This window comes from Clinocottus analis, unplaced genomic scaffold (genome assembly GCF_023055335.1).
Source record: "Clinocottus analis isolate CAN_PGR_092001 unplaced genomic scaffold, fCliAna1.0.p SCAF_4, whole genome shotgun sequence".
Classification (NCBI taxonomy): domain Eukaryota; kingdom Metazoa; phylum Chordata; class Actinopteri; order Perciformes; family Cottidae; genus Clinocottus; species Clinocottus analis.
The window spans coordinates 20,814,633-20,838,665 of NW_027176153.1; the positions used below are offsets into that span (position 1 = coordinate 20,814,633).

At 46.6% G+C, this 24,033-nt stretch overlaps 1 protein-coding gene across 12 annotated transcripts in view; it reads left to right on the top strand.

Moving 5' to 3' along the window:
* camta1a (calmodulin binding transcription activator 1a) overlaps positions 1-24,033 on the top strand; it is a 275,394-nt gene that overhangs the window by 247,222 nt on the left and 4,139 nt on the right. For 8 of the 12 annotated variants that reach the window (XM_068596799.1, XM_068596790.1, XM_068596791.1 and 5 more), the window contains 12 exons: positions 676-816; positions 1,437-3,814; positions 5,921-6,047; positions 6,682-6,816; positions 19,230-19,420; positions 19,606-19,796; positions 19,906-19,984; positions 20,107-20,455; positions 20,564-21,039; positions 21,787-21,965; positions 22,673-22,916; positions 23,815-23,886. In XM_068596799.1, coding sequence (XP_068452900.1) covers positions 676-816; positions 1,437-3,814; positions 5,921-6,047; positions 6,682-6,816; positions 19,230-19,420; positions 19,606-19,796; positions 19,906-19,984; positions 20,107-20,455; positions 20,564-21,039; positions 21,787-21,965; positions 22,673-22,916; positions 23,815-23,886 — 4,562 coding nt within the window. Of the gene's footprint in view, positions 1-675; positions 817-1,436; positions 3,815-5,920; positions 6,048-6,681; positions 6,817-19,229; positions 19,421-19,605; positions 19,797-19,905; positions 19,985-20,106; positions 20,456-20,563; positions 21,040-21,786; positions 21,966-22,672; positions 22,917-23,251; positions 23,509-23,814; positions 23,887-24,033 lie in introns of those variants that run through there. The other 4 variants (XM_068596796.1, XM_068596800.1, XM_068596798.1 and 1 more) reach the window with 3 other exon arrangements.

Genomic DNA, 24,033 nt, shown 5'->3' on the forward strand with positions numbered 1-24,033 from the left:
TCTTTTCCCCCTTGTTGCAGATCCAGCAGCAGCAGCAGCAGCTGCAGCTATAGGCGATGTTCCCTCCGTAAAGGCTTTCCATGTCTGAACAGAGTCATAGGGCAGGGTAAGAGCGGAGGGTGGAAGGATCGGGCTTGCTGCCACCTTCATCGGCCCTCGCTGAAGGAGAGGTCCCAGAGTGGCGACAGACACTGGCACAAAGGATGGGAAGACACACAACAGAGACTCAGCGGTGCGGTACAGAAAGGACTCTGGTATCTCAGTGGACTCAGACTAAACCTGTTTGATTCTAGACTGAGGAATCCGGACACGGAGAGAAAATGAGAGGTTAGAAGTTATTATCCATTTAAATATGAAGGAAAAGGCATGATGGAGAGTGAGTAATACTACTCAGACCCAAAGGAAGTGCCACTCAAATTATACAAATAAAAAAACGCAATACCATCTCACTGTGGCCAGTGGGTGGGTTGTTTGTTTCACAACGAAAACAGGAATATGAATTTCTCTGTTGTGCCATGGTAACGTTTGACATTATGGCGAAGTGACCGGTGAGCAGCGTGATGCATGCTGGCAGATAGACAGGGAGGGCAGAGGGTGAGGGTGGGGCGGGGGGTTGGCGTGGCTGGTGGTCTGTTGGGCTGGCTGACATCTCTGTCTCCTCCTCTCTCCCGGCAGTTCATGGCATCAAGTGGACTTGCAGCAATGGGAACAGCAGCTCTGGCTTCTCAGTGGAGCAGCTAGTGCAACAGATTCTGGACAGCCACCAAACTAAGCCACCTCCCCGGACTCACAACTGCCTCTGCACGGGCACCCTGGGTAAGGGCTAGTGGGTGGGAGGGAGTTTTGGTTCCTCAAGAGAGAACTGGAAAATTCAGCAAGAGAAACCCCCAAAAAAGGCTGTAGAGATACCGTTTGTTATGTGGTAGATCCGAGAAGGTGGTTGAGGTCTTTTATTGGTACGCTGTTTACAGTAAAATTGAGTTTCAGGGTTATTGGCTTATTATTATTTACTGATAACTGTGTTGAGGCCATATCTGAAAGAGCCCAGCTGTTCCCGAATGTTATGCTAGTCAATCAAATATTTTCAGCTGGGTAATTTTCCTCGAGGCTATCACTCAAAAGAATATAATGTATGCTAATTTTTGTTTAAACAAATGAGTCAGGGTAACCTCCAGTCGTGGCAAAACTTATCATACGTTTTGCTCACTGGATAATGAAGTGAAAGGCTAGTTTTATCATTGCAGGAGGAAAATCGGCTCTCCCAAACTGATAAATACAAAAACAAACAGACCATCCGTCTTTGTCCCCGCTCCTTGTTTCCAACCGAATTCTTAGGAAGTATTTGGAAAACATTGTCCTTTCTTCCCCTTCCCGCTATGTACCCGGTCACCCATCCAAATCCCCAAACCTCTTCTTCTCCGTTTGTCCTCATGCAGGCGCAGGGAGCAGCGTGCACCACAAATGCAACAGCGCCAAACACCGCATCATCTCCCCGAAGGTGGACCCCCGCTCGGGTGGCTACAGCACCGCTCACTCCGAGGTACAGAACAATGACGTGTCGGAGGGGAAGACCGAGCACAGCGGCCATGGGGGAGGAAAAAGCTCTGGAGGAGGCGGAGGGAGTGCCCGGGAGAAACGCAACGGCAAAGTCCACAAGCCGGTCCTGCTGCACCAGAACAGCACGGAGGTGTCATCCACCAACCAGGTTGAGGTCCCCGACACCACGCAGAACTCCCCCGTGTCCATCAGCAGTGGCCTCAACAGCGATCCAGACATGGCCGACAGCCCCGTGGTGACGGGGATGAGCCACGTGGCCTCGGTCATGTCTGGCCTGTCCCAGAGTGTCTTTATGTCCGAGGTCGCCGGAGACCCCGTTTACAACATGTCTCCCACCGGGGGTCCCAACACTCACCTGATGGGCGCCGATGCCACCTCACAGGGCTTGGTGCTGTCTGTGGCCTCCGACCGTCACAAATTTGCCTTCCCCGGTGGCGGAGCAGGGGAACCCGGGACCACCGGTGCCGGAGACGGTCTGTCCATGCTGACTTCAGCTGGGGAGGAACTGGTGCTCTCCAGCAGCCTGGACGCCGGAAGCATCAAGATCCCGGAGACCAATATGAACTTTGACCCCGACTGCTTCCTGAACAACCCCAAACAGGGCCAGACCTACGGGGGCAGCGCGATGAAGATCGAGGGCAACTCCTCCTCGACGTCCTCCTCCTCCGGCGGCAGCAGTTGCGCCAACGGCAGTCTGCAGCGCTCCCCCACCATGTCGGATAACGGCTACGCCTTCAACTCGGCTTTGGTGAAGAACATCAAGATAGAAGACACGTCGTTTGAGCAGCAGCTGGCCAAAGAGAGCGGCTACCAGGTGGGCCCAGTGGTGAACTGTGGCAGCGGGGTGTCCGTGTCCTCTGGTGCTGGTTCGGGCCAGGGCAGCCTTACTCTGACAGCAGCGGGATCCCTCCTTCCTTCTGGTGGGGGTCTGAGTCCCAGTACCACACTGGAGCAAATGGACTTCAGCGCCATAGATGCCAAGCAGGACTATACTTCCGGCGCGACCACAGTGAGCTACGGTCAGGCCATGTCCAGTCCTCACATGCAACACCAGAGCCGTTCACCCAGCTTCTTCCTCCAGGACTCTTCTCAGACCGGTCAGGCTCAGCAGGGGAGGCCCGGCATGGGCCAGAAAACACACTTGATGGAGCACAACTCCCACGACTCTGGAGCTTACATGGGGCTGCAAGTGGTGAAGACGGACTCCCCCGGCAGCAACGGCCACCTCCACCATCACCACCAGGGCCACCAGACCCAGCACAGGGCCAACTGTAACGGAGGCTCGCCCGCAGAGGGGCCCGGCCAGGCTGGCTCTCTCCAGCTGCTCCAGTACCAGGGGAGCTTCCCTGGGATGGGCGCCGAGCACGAGGAGGTAGTGGGTCTGGAGCAACCAGGCAACGTGAGTGCAGCTCAGGCTGGAGCCACTGAGAACGGAGCTGAGAATCTCCTCAAGCCAGTCGACCACATTCAGGCCTGTGGGGCAGGAAACGGAGAGGTCGCGGAGCACTACCTGCAACAGGCCTCGGACGGTGGCGGAGGAGGGACCGGAGGTGCGGGAGACGGAGTGGCAATCCATAATGGCAACAACAACAACAGCAGCGACGGCAGCAACCGCTCCCAGCAGCAGCAACAGCAGCAGCAGCAGCAGCAGCAGCAGCAGCAGCAGCAGCAACAGCAGCAGCAACAGCAGCAGCAACAGCAGCAGCTCCAGCCTCTCCTCCAAGGCACGAGTATGGTCCAGGGACTCTACAACGCCGTCGGAACCCACCAAGGCCTCGGAGGAGCGGCCAGCAACGGGGGAGCAGGAGGGACGGGCATGGAGATCAGTCTGGATCACTTTGACATCTCTTTTGGGAACCAGTTCTCTGACCTCATCAATGACTTCATCTCAGTGGATGGCAGCGGAGCCACCATGTCCGCCGGAGGGGCCCTGTACGCTCACCAGCTCGTCGCGTCCCACAGCGCCAATAGTCAGAACACGGGTGGCGGGGGCCCCCAGCAAGGCCAGGAAGACGGAGGGGCCAGGGGCTCTGGCTACAGCCCCTCCGAGCTCTGCCTTCAACCCTGCTGCAGCCCCCAGTCTCTGAGCGGAGGCGCCGGAGCAGGGGGCAACACAGGAGAGCCGGGCTCATTGTCCTACATGAATGTAGCAGAGGTGGTTTCTGCAGCCGTAGCCCAGGGGGCTCTGGGGATGCTTCAGGCCACAGGCCGGCTCTTCATGGTCACCGACTACTCCCCTGAGTGGTCCTACCCCGAGGTGAGCGACAGGGCTCTTTTATGTTTGTTTGTTTTTGTTATGGGGGGCTGCGTTCGAGGGGATTCAAGTTGCTGTAGAGCTGCTAACTGAAAGTCTGTGTCCTGGAGCTACCGACCACTCTGGTATTCATCTGGTGGAAAATAAATACGGAACAAAAATGCTATTTACTTTCTTGTTTCTTCCACATGAGATGTATGGTACGCACACTGTCAAAATGTACACAGCTGCACAGTGAACACAATAGTACAATATTTCCAGATGTTACCAGATATTACACATTGCATATTTAAGTAAAGGTAAAGATGGATTCATAACTAAAATGTCTATTTGATTCTCAAGATTTTATGCAATTTGAATGAGCATTTCAGGAATTTTCACTATTTCCACTTCCAACAAATTGTTTAGAAAAAATGCTGCTTGATTTGTTGGTGTGAGGAGATTTTGTTTGTGATTCATGTTCAGTCCTTTAGAATGCATGGATGAATAAATTATAACTCATCTTCGGTTTTATTTGTCCGTACGAACACTTTCGGTGACTCATTTTGTTTTCAACAGCATAAGATTTGTTTGGGTTTTAGTTTTTCTGATCAGGATATTTAACTTTCACAACAAAAATGTTCGTTTGCACATTAACTTATAAAAAAAAGTGGCAAGGCAGATGGCAGGCTGACATGTTATCTAGACTATAAACACAGAAAACAAAAAAACAATTTGAATCCTTCACTTCGCTGCATAACAGGAATAATCAATCATTTGGTAATTTGGTTATCAAACATGCCCTTGCTTGAAATGTGGCTGCAACTAGTTTGTTGTTTGCCTCAGAAACAGCTGCAGCGATGCTCAGCTCTAATTCATGTCATCTTTAGTCTGGTGTAATTTTCACTGATGGTAGACGGACTTGTCACTTTTCAAAGTCTGTTTTCATACCGTCTGTCCTGGAAGCCTTTCTAAATGTTACACAAAAAGGCCCAAATGGTTGTCATGAATTTTAAACAAACATTTGAGAGAGAAGTTTCAACTTTACTTTTTCTCCTCTGAGCCCATGCACAAAGCTACTCCACAAGCACTTGACATACTGGCCCTTTAAGAGCTGCAGACGCTACTCCTAAACACACAATGTGTCAAATAGAACAAAGTTATCTTTAGTTTTGTTTTCAGTTAATATTCTTCTAAAGGGAATAATAAAAAAAATAGGCCACGAAAGAACAGTACACTTTTTAGTAAAGATGCAAATACATAATTATCTATCATAGAATGTCAGAAAAATTAAGATTTAGGTCATACATGTATACACTTTAGATGCCTTCGTCGGAAAGCATTCATGTAGCTTTTTCTATATTCTTTGTTTGTGTTCCAGTAGCACATTTTTCCGGAGGCAAAAAAAAGAAAAAACATATCAAAATAGCAAATTGAAAAATGATGTAACTGAGAATCACAATATCTTTTGAAAATATAAATTGCAGCAGTCAGCAATTAAGAAGTGTCTTGAAATTAAAGCTTCACTGTGAAACTATCTCTTTATATTTTGTTGAAAATTCTGATAAATCAAATGCTTTGACCAAAAAAAGAAGTCTCCCTCCCTGCGTGCACTCATCGCGTGTCACCCGAGTTGATGCTGTTCTGTTTTTCGACAGATCTGTCTGGATGAAATGTAAATACATGTAACGCCAAACAGATGGCAGACAGTATGCAAGCAGACAGGAATGCAGCTTGGTAGATGAAGTTTGACTTCGAAAACTACGGAAATATTTGTCAAAACATATGTAGACCCATCCATATATTGTGCATTAAATCACAAATGTAATATCAATATTAGTTATGTTGTCAGCAGTAATACCACACTTAGACCTCTGGAGGGCAGCACAATATTTGAACGTCAGTATTGGCTTGAGTTCTTAAAATATAATAGCTGTAGTGAAGTGACGTTGGTTCTCCACATGATGGCAGCAGAGATCAGTATCAGGTGTTGCTTTCTGTTCCTCGGTGTCATTCTTGTCTTTGCCCACTAGATGGCAGAGCAACAACACTTACCGTAAGTATAGAGACTTAAACCTGACTTGGCAGTTGTGTTATGAGTTTGTTTCATCCATGTGTCCTGTTTCTCAGGGTGGCGTTAAGGTGCTGATCACTGGGCCCTGGCAGGAGGCCAGCTCAAACTACAGCTGCTTGTTCGACCAGATCTCAGTCCCCGCCTCTCTCATCCAACCGGGGGTGCTGCGCTGCTACTGCCCAGGTAAGACACATCGGAGGAGAGGAAGGGCTGTTTATCCAGAGGTTTCACCTTTGCTTTCATCGCGGGGGCATCCGAGGAATGGATGACCGGCATTTCATTGTGTTTGTCCTTCAGCAATAGGCCAATTTCTATAATTAGTAATGCATTTTGCATTCTTTTTTACGGTTCTCTATGTTGTCGTTTCCAGGGTGGGAGGTTCGAGCGGTTGTGGTGCTTAGTGTCGTGTGAACCAATCAAAATGCATTGTATCATTCCCAAGAATAGCGTTACCTTTTCATGTATTTGTTGCAAGTGATAGCCTGCAGGTTGACAATGTGCATCTGATCCGGTCGGCAAGAAGTTCTGCATATTCATGAAAAGATTTAACACATAGATTAATATGGTAAATTAGTCTCCAAAGTTCAAATACTGAAAAATCCAAATCGGTGAGCAAAAACAATGCTAATGTTATCCGGGGGGGTGATGTTAAGTCCTGTATCATAAGCTTCTTCATGTCAATCAAACAGAAGAATGTGATTTAAGTCCTAAATTGCCATTTTTTTTGTTGAATAGTCGCACATAAAACTAACCCTGCAATGGTTGACATTGTGTTTACTTCATATGATTTGGTTCTCATCGTCCTCTTCCTCTGCAGCTCATGACACAGGTCTGGTGACGCTGCAGGTGGCAGCAAGTAACCAGATCATCTCCAACTCGGTGGTGTTTGAGTACAAGGCCCGCGCTCTTCCGTCACTGCCATCCTCTCAGCACGACTGGCTCTCGCTGGATGGTAGGTCTCTCCTCAGTTTCTCTCTGGTCCCCTCGCCTTGACTCTTTCTATCCATCCTCTCTGTTTTATTTACTCATTACCTCTTTTTGTAACCCCCTAACTCGTCTATCTGGCTCTCTAAATCTCATGTGGCCTTGTTGATTGTGTATATTTTGATCAATCACCTGCTGGTACATCGTGCATTACAAATCCTATATCTAGATTTGCTTTAAAGGGGTTTGTCACAGCTTACACATGCACACACACAACAGCTTGCTCTGGAGACAAGTCTGCAGGATATTGGTAAATCCTTCGGAAACTGCCTGAAGATGAACTGTGACCTTAATCTTTTTTATGTATTATTTACATACGTAGCAAAGACATGTTATGATGTATTTTTTAATGAAATGAAATCAGCAATGTAACTCACTCGTTGTATGTGTGTGTGTGTTGTTGTTAAATGTTTCTGCTGCATAGATACTGAGCTGGGGTTGATTTTTGGTTGGTATTAGCGTTGCTACAGCTCACATCAGACAGGGCGCTAGAACGATAACAAGAAGATAATGAGTTGAATGTAAAATTGTGTGTTTCAAGCCATCAAACATGCTGGTTCTTCACGGGCCAGCACATGATAAAGGTCAGGGAAAAATCCTTTATTCTGCTGCTCCTATGTGTAGAGTGTGTAAATGAATAGGAACATTATTATCAGAGTTGTTGAAAGGTATCTTTTGTTGTTAATATTACAAAACGCTGCTGTCTACATTAGTGAATTGGAGCAAACTGCACTTAAAGACTAACGTAAGGAATTCAATTTGTTGTCGTACAAGTGTGGCGAGTCTGATGTCTTGCTGTAGAACAGATCATTATTATTTATCAGAATCAGAATCAGCTTTAATAGCCATGTAAATTTGCACATACATGGAATTTAACTCCGGTTTCTCTTTGCTCTTCGTACTTATATACAAAAGATAAATATAAAAGACAAAAAAAGACATAAAGAAAGCAGAAAAACAGTAAACAGTGGTCCAGAAAGTGCAGTTAGTGGAGGTGTCTGATTAATTGTTCAATTATTCAACAGTTATTATTGTTATTATTATTATTAGATTGACTGCATACTATTACTCTATTATTAAGTATATCAATACCTGAAAACAATGTTTAATAATATTGTGTTATTGATTTTAACCGTACCGCCCAACTTCACGCGGTATTTCCCAAGATAAGAGATTTGAGAGTTGACTTTGTTGTTGTGTTGTTTGGGATGTGTCGAATGAGACCTTTTCATTTTCACTCAGCCGTCTGTTGTCCTGAGATATGGAAATGAAATACCAAATGTCATATTTAAAGTGCCATCTTAAGGTCAGTCCAGTGAGAGAACGCCTCATTTTCTCCTCTTGTCTATATTTCAATCAGTCAGCAAATGCAACGACAAACATGGACGTTTGTTTTTCATGAGTCTTCGCAAATTGTGCTGCAATTGTTTTTATGTGCTTCCCTTCCAGTAAAAATAAGCTTGAGTAGATCAGCACTGTGGAGATCTTCTACATACACATAACAAGGGATGCTGCAGGGTTGGCAAATTTCCATTCTGTTTATATTCAGCGGAAGTCTGTGAGTCAGAAGACCTACTGTAAAGCATGTTCACCAGAATGTAATGAGTATGTGAGTTGTGTGTGTGTGTGCGTGTGCGTGTGCGTGTGTGTGTGTGTGTGTGCGTGCGTGCTGCTGGGGAAGCATTGCTGCAGTGCTTGAGCATTGACAGGATAAAGTAGGGCACGGCGAAGCACAGGCTCACAGGACAGCTGCATTGCAGACGGCCCTTGAGGGAGTGGGAGTGAGTAATGGAGCGCTGGCGGCTCCCATACACAGCGGCACCAGTGGATCCCTCCGCCATTCATACCCTACTGCCTCACTGGCCCATTCACAGAACCAGTTAAGGAGGAGCTGACTGTCTCAGGGAAAACACAGCCCACCCTATTACCTTACTTATATTAACCCCTTTCCTACCATCTCACACTTCTTTTTTTTTGTTTCACGGCAGTGTGTGGTGTGTCCTGTTTCAGGATGACATGTATCCACAAAGATCATTAACTGCGTTGGAATGTTTCACTTGAAATGTTTCGCAGGGTTTACGACCTAATTTATCTTTGTTGCATCCAGCTACTGATGAACCATGTGTCCCTCCAATTGAGTGAGGCATTTCATTGAGGGAAAATTGCATTTGCAGTATTGTCAAAGCAACCCAATGAGTTGAAAATCACATAACACTGAGATTATGTGATACTTAAACCGAATGCAACACTGTGTGTGTGTGTGTGTGTGTGTGTGTGTGTGTGTGTGTGTGTGTGTGTGCCATACCTGTGTGTTCAAACTATGTCATATTATGTCAAGATGTGGCACCCTGTGAGTTTCTCTCTGTGTGTGTGAGACGGACAGAGTGTTATTCTCAGAGTGGCTTATTTCTGGTTTTGCTCTGATGCTGTGTGCCAATCACACACACGTGATGGATTGTTAAATGTCTGCTCCTCTGGGGTCCATCAGCAGCTTCGGGGGCCGCCTCACAGTGGACAGCGGCTCTGGCCCGAGAGCTGGCTTTAAACCTCTGAATAAAAGTAAATGCTGTGATCTGTTGGTCACTGCTAACCTCTCGCCACCACACCGAGACTGTGTGACTTATTTCAGAAGTAGGGCAGGATGTGATCATCACATCGATGATGTCGACAGCCTCGAAACGGCCAGAAGTCTGACAGAATAATGTCAGCTATACATTTAGTTCCAACACTTCCAACACACTCCTGTGATTCCTGTTTACGTGACTGTGCAGACTTAACCCCTAAAGGGCCAGCAGTCACCTGATTCAAGTCAGGCTGCTGAACATTACGTGCAGCATTTTTTTTTTTGTTGCTCCGAGTCCGAGTTAGTTCTCCCGTGGAAGACTCGCTCTGCTATGATGTGCTAATGGTACAGCTGCCTGCCTGCCTGCCTTGATTTGTCATAATGCAGAGTGGGGGAAGGGGCGCCTTTTTCCTCTGCAGCACTGCAGGTGCTGGAGCCATGGGCAGGACAGAAAAGGAAAGAAAAAAAAAAAAAACCGCTGTCGGAGCTGCAGAGCAGTCGTCGTCCGCCCCAAAAATAAGTCCCCCCGAGCTGAGATCCCGCGACCCGAGCCGGGAGAGGTGTTCTCCGGGAACCTGCCAAATGCCATGCCCCCGCATCGCGGCACGGACACCGCCTGTTAGTGTGCAGGGGAGCGTGTGTTGCCAGCACTGACTCCGAGAGCTTTTAGAGACTCCACCAGCGTTGACAAACGGCAGACCCGCGCGCGCACACGCACACACGCACACACACGCACACACACAATGCAGGAGCGGAGGAGTGGGCGTGTTTGGGTAAACACGGTAAACTACCGCAAACAGAAGCAGATCGTAGTTTCGGGCGGCCGCCGGGCTGCGAGAGAGACGAAATCCGCTCGTGTTTTGAACGGTTTGAACCGACTTTCTCCGGTGCGGGGGGAGAGAGAGAGTGAGAGAGAGATAGAGTGAGAGAGAGAGAAAGAGAGAGAGACTCCTTGCGGGGAGAGAGAGAGAACCGATACAGAGCCACAGGCGTCGAGCACAGTAGATCCATTTGATTGGGCAATTCTTCTACTTATTATTATGGCCATTATTATTATCATGATGATGATGACATGCCATATAACGAATGTTAATAATAATAATGATGTTGATAATAATGCGATAAGGGACGAGCGTTTAGGAGCAGGACCGCGGCTCGAGGAGGAGGAGGAGGAGGAGGAGGAGGCGGCAAATGGGAACTAGGGCGTCTGTTTACCGGCGGCACGTGCGCACAACGTCTCAGCGGTATTTGTCATTTTACTGCAGGCTGGGATAGCAGCGACTACTAGAAACACAGGGAAAGTGTGTGTGTGCGAGGTGAAACAAGTAAAGAGGAGGAGGGGGCTATTAGAGGAAGAAGAGTAGTGAGCGGTCTTCCTCTCTCTCTCTCTCTCTCCCTCTCTCTCTCTCTCTCTCCTCACGTCGCTCTCTTCCCTCACTTTGTTCTATTGTTGACGAGTCCTCTGTTGAGATTGAGATTCAGTCTACACCAAGGATCTATATTTTTTTTTGATTGTTTCTCCGTGTAACAGCATGCAGTAGTCTGACCGCCAGGCTGTGTGTGGGGGGGCAAAACTGCAATTTGAGTGAAATGCAGCTTTGGCTGGACTTCTTTTGGGTCAGGATGCCTGTGAATGACACCTGCTTTTCCTAAAAGACAAAAAGAGGCAGTGCTTTTGGCTTTGAGGTGGACTCTACCAATGGAAAATAAGATAGAAGGTTAGACGTGTTAAGTTCAACCTATGGCTGTAGTGCTGTGCTTGTGTTTGTGTTTGTGTTGTTTTCGCATTCTGTGTCTTTCTCGTGAATGCCAGAAGAAGTTGAAGTTCCACGTTTTAGTTGCTGTGTCTTGAATGTGGTCCAACTGTGTCTGTGCTGGAGCTGAGTTGGGTTTTGTTTTAAGAAAAAGGTGTCTATTTTTTTTTTTGCCACATGCTTTCTTCAAGTGTTTCATGTGACTCTGCCTCATTGCAGAGCACCGGAGAGTTGACGGTGATAGTAGCCCAACTCCTGACTCACGACTAGTGCGTGAGCACATCCAGACTCGTCAAGACGCCTTCAAAGGCAACAAAACATAATCTGTATTAGCTTTCTTGGCATTTTGGGGATAACAAAAGAAGTTTTACTTACAGCTCTCGTGCGGTGCGGTGCGTCTGTTTTGTTTGTTTTTTTGTTGTTTTTTTCTCCCCTAAGTCACGCATACTTTTGGCCAAGCCTGCTTCTCTTTCACATTTACAGGATTCCGGATTCTTCCTTGACAGTTTTCGTCTGTTTGGCGTGCTGTGAACTCTTTGGACACCGTGTCTCTCAGGCTGGTGTCCTTAAACTGCCAGCCTGCAAGTGCTGTTTCACGTGTTGTTGAAAGTGTGGCAGTTGCTATAGCGCATTAGAGGGTTGTCGCATCCCTGAGTGCTGCTCAGGTTATCGGGGCCAGCGAGTCGTCGGTAAAAAAAATTTAAAAAAAACAATTTGTGCTGTTATTTCATAGTTCCGGTTGCAGTCAACGCTGTGTATTATCAGCAGCATTGAGTAACACACGGGTAAAATAGGGCGACATTAAAACCGCACGTTGCTCCAGCTAACACTTTCTGTCGCGAGTGCAGCCGCTGCGCGTTTCAGCACCACAGACCTCTGGACAGCGACTTCACGTTCACCCCGTTTATAATCTTCAAAGTTTGCTTCGGTTGAGCTCTTTCCTTCACTATTTAAAGTAATGCACATTTCTCTACCTGTTGCTTTCCCTGTGAAGTTTTTTTCTTCTTTTAGTTTTCCTTTATTCAATGCATGGAGCAATATACATTGTCTCTATTGTAGCCTCTGAAGAGAACTGTGAAAGACACAATACAACAGACCAAAGTTCCAAAGTCTTGTAGAATATGTTTTGAAGAAGCTGAATGACTCCACAGTGCTTTTGCATGAAGTACATGTAATATAAACGTATTGTAGTAATACCAAGTACCGCTAAGTTTTAGCCACGTTCATGAAAAATGTGGTTTCTTTAGTCCTATCCTTGTTTCACAAAGGACTTTTGACTCCTCTTTATCATACTATCATACCCCCAAATAAAATAACTTAACTGTATAGAACTGTGTGGGTGTCGGAGTATATATATATATACACACACACACTATTATATGGCCACAATCTATCATCATGATATGTTTCCTCTTAATTCAGTGAATAAATAGTCATATCTTTGACATATATAACGTACTTGGCATTTCTAATAATATTAAGACCTGTCGTGTGAAATGAACACAAGATAACTTCGTTATGTATGCACAGAAAAACAGACTAATCAGATCAAGACAATCGTTTGATTGAACAGAGTTTGATCAAATGATAATATGATTTCATCATGATCTATCAAAAGACGCTAAATTATCATATTGACTCATCACCCAGCCCTAATACATATTTGCAAGTATTGTATATGCATGTTTGGATGCATGTCGGGGCATGGATGTATATGTGTATTCATGTCCATTATATATTATCTGCGTGCATTGTATTTTTCATGGTGGCATGAATATGTGCAGGCTGTGAAAACAGATTTCCCTCTAAGTACCTTAAATACCCGACTCTCTAGCTATAGATCTATCTAAAAAGATTGAATAATATCAAAAATGACAACGGTATTATTAGTTGATGTAATCTTGGTAACTGTGTTGCTGTTGAAGTAACAACAGAAGAAATGGCAGTAGTAGTAGTAGTAGTAGTAGTAGTAGTAGTAGTAGTAGTAGTAGTAGTACTAGTAACAGCAGCTGTGATGTGGGAATGCTTACAACTCAAGGTGATGGATCACCCCAGACAAGAGGTTTTACAGAGACACGTTTCAGGAGAAACATTTGGAGTGAGCACATAATTTCTGACTTTTATTATTGACTATTATTATGCGATAGGTTACTCTTCACAGCGATGCTACATCTTGTCTATCTAAATTAATATAATCATTCATTGAAGGCTCACAGCAGCACGTGTAGTTTGTGATGAGACTGTCAAAAAGGTGTCCAGCAAAGCCTTCGGTAAGTTTTAAAGCAATAGTTTGTGGTTCGCAGTCGGTTATGTTGTATTCTGCCGTCCATGCTGGGATTTGAAATATGCTTTATGTGCCGTCTCTGTGCTAACAGACTCCAGTCTGCCTTTTTTTTTTTAAGCACAAAGGGATCATTTATTTTGTTGTATTCTTAGCTAATTGAAAAGTATATTAATAACTATAATCTGGGGGAAAGTGCTTCTTTTATGTTGTGTTGTAAGTTTAGTTTTTTACTTGCTAGTGTGCTTATTAAATTCAGGTTCAGTCCCTGTTGATGCTGTGCAGTGTTATCCCTCTGAGCTGTCATAAAACCAAATTAGAATAGAGGGGGTTATATTCATGCTCTTAAACCAAGCATGCGTTATATCACATTCAAGATATAATATCGCTGTCCATTCTGCTAACTGTCCTCACTAAATTACAATTGTTGCTACTGTATAATATAGCAGAGATAGGATTACAGTATGGGACAAAAGATTGGAATATAATTTTGATTTCAATGCTGAAAAAGATTTGGAGGGAAATGGAGGACAGGCTGATGAATGCATTTAGCCTAACTGTGTTGTCTTACTATTAATGGAAAGCTTTGGAGACTTCCTGTCCCTCGGGTTGTGGTATATCAGATTGATTCATCTTTGAAATTGTTTCTTCACTCATCTCTCATTTGCCTAAACCTGATGTGTCAAGCAGGATCTAGTCGTTTCTGCCAATAGGTATCGAATGATATGCACGCGTTACTGCGTCGTCAATCTATAAAAAGTCAAACTTTCCTCGACAAAACGCCAATACTGCGTTACTCTATCAGTGTGATAGTGGATGACGGTAAATCCCCACGGTGTGCACTCTTGGCATTTTACCCTTCAAAATGACACACTGTATCCACTCAGTGCTCAGAGTAAACTCATATTGACCTATATAGCTGGACAAATGCCAGTAGGTCAAGAGCTGCTTCACCTTTACGACGGGATAGAACAGTATCATTCAAGCATTGTGACCTTTTATTTGTGGTCGTTAAACTTCTGTACATGGTTGTGAATCAATTCCCTGTGGAAACGGCAGCGAGACAGTTTGTCCGATAGGACGCAATGCCTCAGAGTATTGGAACGTGTTCCATCTGTTGCTGTTGTAATGTGGTGATACATTTGCAGGAGAAGAAGTGCTGAGATGCGGGCAAAACGTGTGTTTTTAGACGTAAAATCCAAAATGTTGACATCGATGGTGATTGCCTTGGGTGGAGAAGGACTTCAGCTGTTGTAAACACGTTGCACAATGTTTTATGGAAGACCAGTATTGCCATAAGAACATTAGCAACTGGCAACCGATTTTGGCTTGAGGGACAGGGCATATTAAACATGGACAACGACCAAACAGAGAGAAATCAGCAAATGTGTGAGCACTGCATTGGCAAAAATGTGAATCTGTACTGTGTTTTTTATTAGTTTTTTGGTTTCTGAGTTCTTTAAGTGATTATATTTCTTATACCAGACCAAAACATTCTCTTCTATGTGAATTGGGAACTCAAAATTGCCTCTTGTTTGAACGTGTCCGTTTATGTGTGGACGGATTGACGACTCGCCTCTCACCTCCGGCCCATGACCCCGAACCGGATAAACTACATCGCAAATGAACCGAAAGATGTATTTGACGCCTTAACATATTGTAGAAAACACAATACTATTCTTTGAACAACTTGAAGCTCCTGTTATCGCTTTGCTAGTACGACTAAAACCCCCAAAAACAATAGATGGAACACCACAACCGCTCATTACGCCGTGTGAAACGTAAAGTCAGCCTTTTGATCAATAGACGGCCATGTGTTCCAGCTGCGAGGGCTGCTGCCAGATGGCCTGGCCCCTTACCCTGCGCGATCACAAATACCAGCCTCTGTCAGTCAGCTCGCACCGAGAACCAGAGGGAGGCGGGCCTCCGGGCCTTTCTGCCAGTTACATGTAAGAAGCTGACTGGCTGCAGGGCGATAATGAGGTCCAGCACTAAACTGGATTGGCACGACCACAAGCAGAGGTTTAAAAGTGAGGATTAAAGATTTCCTCCCACACTCTATTAGAAGTTCACTATATGGATAACCCCAATCCTTTTTTCTCTCATCTCACTTCACTCTTGTTCTGTCCTTACCTGTAATCTCTCCTGCTGTCTTCTTCCTCCCTTCAGGCTGATCTCACTCCCCATCGTGCTCCTCAATAAACAGCCCCGTCCGTCCTTCTGTTGCTGCAATGTCCCGGAGATGAAACGGATCATCTTGGGGCAGAGCTGTGACGTTGTGCGGGTTAAAAAAAAAACCCCTCCGATGCACCCCGTCCTGTGCTCTCTGCCTCTATCAGAGGACAAGAGTGTCCTTTGAGGGAAGCAACAGGAGATCCAGAAGCGATCAGGCGCTGGATTTATTATGCAGACGGTATACCTTTCTGCAGAGCTGACTACTATAGATGCGTGACTTTCCCCATTTAGCTTGGCTTCTTCATCTGTATGACAGGACCAGGTCACAGACCAGTGTCTGGTGGGTCCCATGATGAAAACATTATCAATTTATTCTAATGAGCGTCGTTCCCAAAGCACGCGGCAAAGTTACTCATCTGGGTTATCGGTCATGAAAGTGGGTATACATTTTTCACATACTAAATTCATAGTGTTCCCATATTAGCCAATGCAAATGCAAGTGCCACTCTATTGTAAGACCAAGGATGTGATATTGTCCCACATGTTTTTCTCTCACTTCTAAGGTAGGACGAGTCCGGTCATCATTTAGCAGCGTACTCACTGTAATTTCAAAAAGCACACTGAAATTGTTAAGATGCAGACTGTACCGAGAAAAAAAAAAAACTTAATTCTCTGAGGTCGTCATTAAAGTAACTCTCACTGGATGACATGTAACACTCACAGTAGATTGATTTTCATGCTCTATCAATTCACGCAACTCACACTTTCTATCCTCCTTAACTCATGTGTAGATTTTTGATTTAGGACTCTGAATCGCTCGACGCTACAAGTCTTCTCTCCTTTCGTATTTTTCATTTCCAATTTGGATGGAGAAAGTTAGCTCGGGTCCAAGTCCTGCAGGGGGAATACATCTCCAAAAGCAAGGGGACGAGATGTATTATAAATATCCACAAGCGAATGAACTGGACTCAAACTTAGCTGTGAGTTTACACCTCCGCTGACGGATCAACTTATGCGTGGTCAATATACTAAGTGGTGGTCTGCCCCCATTTATGCACCCAGCTGTTTTTTTTCTTCCTCTTTTGTTTAAACTAGCTCGTCACAGTTTTCCCTAAAACGTGGGAGAGTGACCACGTCTGCTGCCACACGTCGTCACAAGGGAGTAAACCGGAGAGTGGGAGGGCGTTCGCGACGTCACAGTGTTGTTATGGTTCTGTTTGGCTGCCCACCTTCCATGTCTCCTCCCTCTCCCCCTCCCACCCGTCTCTACCCCCATCCTCCCTCTGCAGTGGACGTGCATCGCATTCGGAGCAGCAGGCAGCAGGTGGAGATGACATCATCTGCACTGCAGCACACTGCAGCACTGGGTCTGAACAAAGACATGTCAGCCTACCGCTAACTATCCCCCCCCCACCCCTCTCTCTCTCTCTCTCTCTCTCTCTCTCTCTCTCTCCATCTCACAGTCTATGTCCCCCCCCCCCTCCCTCTTGTCAGCCACAGGGAGAGGGAGAGCATAGCCTTGTACAAAGTCAGGTTGTAGAGCTGTGACCTATCTCAACCCTCTGACTCCCCTCCTGACACAAGTACTCAGTCTTGAATAGGCTCACACATTTTCCCCCCTTCACATGTTTCCACAAGTCACCATGTGGAAAGGTGAAGATGGATCCCACATAGGAAGAAGCAGCGTAAAAGCTACGAGCGTTTTTTTGTTTTTTTTCCCCCGACCCGATAAGCGAGTGATCGGCTGATCCGACAGCAGGCTCACGTAGACGCTCTTGCAGCTCGCACAGAGTCTTCGGCGTTTGTCCTCCGCGTTGTCACCGAGAGCACTAATTTACCAGCCAGTGACATTATGTGTGTTCTGTCCAATGACAGCAGTTACTTGACCTCGTTTTGCGGCGGCTTATAGGAGGTCTGCCCGTGACATTACCTCCCCACGGAGCCCCGAGCCGTGACTGCCAAGATACCGTAAAGCTCAAATGTCACCGGGTCGTGCTGCGCCGGCTCCCCACTTAGAGTCATTAGGTCCCCACCTACGGTGTCAACGCCGAGAAGAGAGAGTAGGTCAAGTACACAAAAGCACGGCAAAGAAGATTTATGGACTCAATTTTTTTTCCATTGTTTGCCTTTCTCTTTCCAAATCTTTTTTTTTTTTTTTTTTTTGCTGGAATACGGAGACCTTCCCCTCCCCTTCATCAATAAGCCAATAGCACGCAGGCAGACCATACACACACACAGCCATGTTCCTGTCGCCTAGTTACCACTCGGCAGCAGGTTGCCACAGAAACGGCCTCATAGTGGCTAAATGGGGAATGCTAATGCAGTCTTCTATACTCCCTGCTGCAGTGGGCTCTCTGTGCCCATCCCATCCCACTGTCTGTACACAGCATACTGCGCGTGTGTGTGTGTGTGTGTGTGTGTGTGTGTGTGTGTGTGTGGTCCCCCTTAATGTCTCAGTGCAGCTCGTGCCTTGTAATCTCACATGCTCATATTGCAACAGGTTTAATATTGCAGTGTGGCAATCGCAACCTTCTCATTTCTCACTTGCCACCCGTGTCTGTTTCGCTAATTCCAAAACATTTTAGTCTTTAGAAGTTACTTGCTCTGCCCTCTCCTCACTAACGTATTGAATTATGCAGTGTGTTCTATATTTTCAACGAGGCAAAAAAAAAAAAAAAAACCCCGAGCAGAGACAGCCCGCGAAAAAACTACACTGATTGACGACACGGGGTGCGAAGCGGTATTCGCCTCCTAATTACCGTGTAAACGCTCTGAAGTCGTATACACCTCTCCATCCATCCTGACGTATGGAAAAAGCGGTGTTTTTCAAGAGAGGAGGCTCCGGGTAGGGGCATTTCCGGCAGCTTCTTCGCCCCGCGACCTTACGGGCTCGCGGAACAGGGGGCATGCTGGGAGTCCGTGGGCCGTGATTGAGTGTACTTAATCAGCCGGAGAGGGCCGTCAACTGTACACTCCCCTCCAGAGCATGTCTGAGGCCCTTTGTGAAAGGGTGGACACATTTAACGTGCCCCCGACCCCCTCCCCCACTCATTGGCCAATCGTTACACCTGTATTAGTCTGCCCTGGCTGTGTTTGAGTGGTGCGGGAGAGATGGCAATAAGAGTTTAGTTGATGGCAGCCATTAGCAGATGATTGATGGGCTTTAAAGGTTATTTTAGTCAAGCCAATGTTTTCATGAAGTCAGTGATTGATGCTATTGTTTTCACTCACACTCTGGGGAGATTAATAATGATTATAAGGGTTTTTTTTGTTTTTTTTTACGTTACAGCTGAACGCAGAAGATTACAGTAACTTTCCATCTCGGAAACGGGCTAATGCATTTGCTCCTAAATGGTTGATTGTACGCCTCATGATGTTAAGCCCCAACTCACTGCGACATTCTCATTGCTGCTCGGAGCAACATATTTGGTGCAGCTTGTGGTGCATACTGTGTGATCGTTTGTCTTGTCAGGACACAGGGTTGTTTGTGCGCTGGTAAAAGCAAAGACAGACATTTTTGTGTGTTTTTTTTGGGGGGGGGGGTTTTGCACACTGAATGCTACTTGTGTGCTGACGTGTTCTTCTTCTGTGTCCCACTGTTTGCCTAGATAACCAGTTCAGAATGTCTATCCTGGAGCGCTTGGAGCAGATGGAGAGGAGGATGGCAGAGATGGCCAGCCACCAGCAGTCGAGCAGTGCAGGGAGTGGCGGAGCTGGGGGAGGGACAGGGGGAGGGGGAGGAGGAGGAGTGGGAGGAGGCGGCGGCGTAGGAGGTGGAGGCAACAACAGCCAGTCACAGGTAAAAAAAAAAACAACCATCAAGCCACATCAAGCTCCTCATATGTTGTGCATGTGACAGTACACAGCCAGCACATTGTGTTTTGTCATTATCGATTGACATAAGTACTGTTTGGAACATGATTGTGTGATTTTTGTTGTTGTTGAGGAGAAGCAATAATAACCTGCTCCTCTTGTGTATGTAAGTGTTTATCTGGTCAGGCCAGCAGCTCCTTCGAGAGTCGTGTCGTTGTGGTCTGTGAGAAGATGATGAGCAGAGCTTGCTGGGCCAAGTCCAAACATTTAATCCACTCCAAGACCTTCAGAGGCATGACGCTCCTTCACCTGGCGGCGGGCCAAGGCTACGCCACCCTTATCCAGACGCTCATCAAGTGGCGGTGAGAGGCAAATACTCTACATGATGTGCATTAGCGTTCTGGTTTGCGATTGGTGTGCACGACACATAAAGAGCAGCGAGATGCTAATTGTTTTCTCTCTTTCATCCAGCACCAAACATGCCGATAGTATTGATTTGGAGTTAGAGGTGGACCCTCTCAATGTAGATCACTTCTCCTGCACGCCTCTGGTAAGAGAGCTGAAGTTAAATCCTAGTTTATGTGACCAGAGAAACCTGTAGTTGCTCAACAGTCTGATGCGATCCATCAACTTGAGTTTCCCTTTTTCTTTTTCTGTCTGATTTCCATCCAGATGTGGGCATGTGCGCTGGGTCACCTGGAGGCAGCGGTGGTCCTGTACAAATGGGACAGACGTGCACTTGCCATCCCAGATTCTCTGGGACGCTTGCCCCTCTCCATCGCCCGATCTCGCGGCCATACCAAATTGGCCGAATGTCTGGAGCAGCTACAGAGGGAAGAGCAGCAGCAACCGGCCCCTCTACCACCCGCGACCCGCATGTCTTTCTCCCCGGCCCCCGACACCCCCACCACCGACAGCTGGATGGTCAGCTGGGCGAACAACAGTGGAGTCACGCCCAGTGGCAAGAAAGGGGGTCCCGCCACCACTACAACCACATCCAGCACGACAAGCCTCAACCCAGGCCAGTAGAGTTCTCATACTGTGCATTAGTTAAGTGGATAGCCTCACGTAAGTCACAGCAAGATGTGTTACGCAACTCATTATTTCCATGTTGTGTATTTTTTCGCAGACTTGAGAAGGCCCAGGTCAGAGCCCTCCAACTACTACAGCAGCGAGGGCCAAAGAGACCTCCCGCTAGCTAAAAAACATAAACCCAACCCAGAACTGTTTCAGACTCGGCCCGACAAGGCCATGTCTGTCCCGCTGAGCCTGGAGCAGCAACAGCCCCACAAGCTGTCCTCGGGCCCCAAGAGCCTGTCCTCGGAGGGCCTGAGCTCAGACAAGGGCCTGTCCACAGGAGGCAGCGCGGGGACAACCAGATGGACCTCAAGAGAGAGCTTCTCTAGCGGCGGCATGGGCAGGAAGGCGCCGGGGGTCGGTGGAAGCAGCAGCTTGGGGAAGGAGAAACTGGTGAGCCGGTTGCGTCAACGGGAACAGCTGGGCATGCTGGTGATGGCTGACAGGGAAATGGCTGACGCGGAACTGTTATCCTATCGGGAAGATCTGGAGAACCAGGACTGCCTCACACAGATGGATGACCTGCAGGTGAGAGCAAACAACTGTTTACTTCCGTCAGCTAAATGTGTAGAACTTGGCACGATGACAGGCCCAAAACATATTGCGTTTTATTTTAAATGCCTACATCACAGAAATGACAGAAAATAATATTAGAGGCTGATAAAATACTTGGAAAGAAACAATTAAGGGGGAAAATCTGATGAAGCTGATCTCCTCTGTTTAGAGTATTTCTTTCTTTGAGGTTTGGTAAAAAAAAAATATATAAAAAGTATAGTTCTGATATTATGCATCCATATATTATAAAGAGATGCTGCAGTATGGATATTTCACTTTGGAAAGCGGTATGCAAATGAATTGAATTGTCACTAGTGACGAAAGCGTGGTGAGATGAGATTGAAATGAGACATAACCGCACCGTGCAGCCTCTCTTATGTCCGCCTTCTGCATCGGGTAGGCTGCATGCACCAGGCAACCCGGCACTCTGTCGATGACCATCACTGCATAATAAACTCTCTATTGATCCCCTTCCATAGCCAAGGGATTCTTTCAGCCATCCATCTGAGCCTAACTACTCCTCCAACAGATGAAGTGCTGGATTAGGAATTTAAACAGCATCACTCGTCTTCATTCCACTCTATTGGCTTCGTCATCTGGGGCAAAAACAATTAGACGCGCATGTCTCGATCATGTTCAGCCACCGAAATAGGTGGTCGCTCAATTCTACATAGTGATAAACATCTTTTTTTTTTATCTTTGTCTGTCCCAACAAAACAGGCAAATATGATGACTCTGGCAGAGCACATCATTGAAGCAACTCCAGAGAGAATCAAAAGGGAGAACTTCACCGCGGCAGACTCCGTGCCCTTAGACACGTCAGGGGTCAGCAACACCATGAACTGGCTCGCCAACTATCTCGGAGATGTGGAACAGCTGCCGAGCATCATACACCTACGGTAAGGAGCACCTTGGGACGGGAAATAGCAGATGCCAGCGTGTGGGCGTGTTTGCAGTGTGTGTGTTCTCCCCACTGCATTCATCCTTTTTTTTTCCTGTGCTTTGTTACTCCCAGGTATTGTCCACAAAGGTTACTACTTTGCGGGAGTAAAATGGACAGTAAAAAAACCAAACACTATGAAGAACAACGTTTATATGCAGCACTTACTGTAAAGTGCCAGTTTAAGGTCAGATCGAAAAGGGCCACACGCTGTCGAAACAGGACATTTGTATTACGCATCATGCCTCAAAAGACCATTCAAAAATGTAGAACCGTGAAATGTCAATTTTAAAAGAGAGGCTGCTATATTTGATGGAGAGGCAGTAGCCCAGAATTACTTATTATCCGTGACAGTGTTACCTTTTGGAACTTAATTTACACCCACGACAGTTTGTAGGCAGTACATTTATTTTAACTCATTTTAACTGATAAATGCTTTTTTTTGTTAAATCGCTCCATGTGGCATAGAAGCCCTGCACACGATTTGTTGTGACTTTGATTCCTACATCCACACTAATGTACCGAAGAACACAGCTGATCATACACGGTAGACAGGTGTGTGGGCGTAAGCTTGAATATTCACTACTTCATTCACACACTGAACATATAAATAAAATCGTTTGGGGGAAAAAAAAAGCAAGCATGCCTGTCATCTTCTTTCCTTAGATCTCTTTACAATGAACCCTTGACCGCATCATCCAACCCCAGCCTCAGTCCTGGGGGGTCCCCGCTGAGAGAGGGGCCCCTGGAAAGGTCTGCGCTCCCGTCCCCAGCGGACTGGAGCGAGTTCATCAATGCCTCCAACAGCAAAGTGGAGCGAGACCTGGCCCAGCTGACTCTGTCAGACCCAGAGCAGAGAGAGCTGTACGAGGCCGCCCGCCTCGTCCAAACTGCCTTCCGCAAGTACAAGGTACAGGCCCGGCCCTCAGGTGCCCTTGCTGTGTGTACCGCAGCCCGCAGTGAACGGGCTCTTCTGTGTTATTAGATGGTTTTTTGACTTTTGGAGAGATGTTGAAGGGTTCATCTCTTTATTCGGTTCCAAACTGATTTGTTTTCCAGTAAAGTTCAGAGTTGTGATACATGATTAGTATATTTTCTTTGGGCATATACTGTTTCTAATTGTACCTAATGTTATTCACATTTTTCCTATCTCTACCTCCTTTCTCATTCTCTGTTCCTCTGCTCATTTACACATTACAACATAAACAAATATAAATATATCCAAATATGTCCCTGTGGTTTCAGCATGGGAAGGTGCCTTGAGCAGAGCATGGCCTTGCTTAGAGGAACGACTGCACTGTCCCCCCGTATCCCTGCTCCAATTAGACCTAGTTAAGCTTATGTTCTCCTCCTCTCTCGCTCTCTGTCTCTGTTTCTCTCTCTAAGTGAGGTGTATGGAGCCTGCTACTGCCTGTTTTTAACTAGCTTCCACACACACCAGTCCTTTTCCCCTCTTGCCCGATCCCATTCCTCCACTCGCTACCCCCCCACCCCCACCCCCCCCCCAGCTACTTTTAACGAGTTTTCATATCACAAACTGTTGGCTGTCGTTTACAGTTTACGGTTCAGCCCGTCTACCGGCTGATACTGAGGCGGACCTTTATCGCTCGACAGTTCAGCTCTTCCTCTTCCAACTGCTCACCTGGTGGGGGGCAGCTCACCTGAGGGTGGACTCACGCCAGGGTGGCATTCACATGTCGGCCACCAGGAGACTTCTGCGAGACACTTGTCAGAGCCACCCATATCCTTTGTGGCAAAACGTCGGTTCATTTGTGACCTCTGACCTGTCCGCCTCTACTCTCCAACAGGGGCGTCCGCTCCGAGAGCAACAGGAAGTAGCCGCTGCTGTTATTCAACGTTGTTACAAGAAATACAAACAGGTAGGCGCCACAAAAGCATCGACATGTTCCCGATATGGTCACATATATATTTATTATGAATTTACGGGTTCCAATGCAATTATGGTACATTATAGTTTACGGGAGACATACATCTACATGAGTGGACTAACTAAATACTCTTGTATA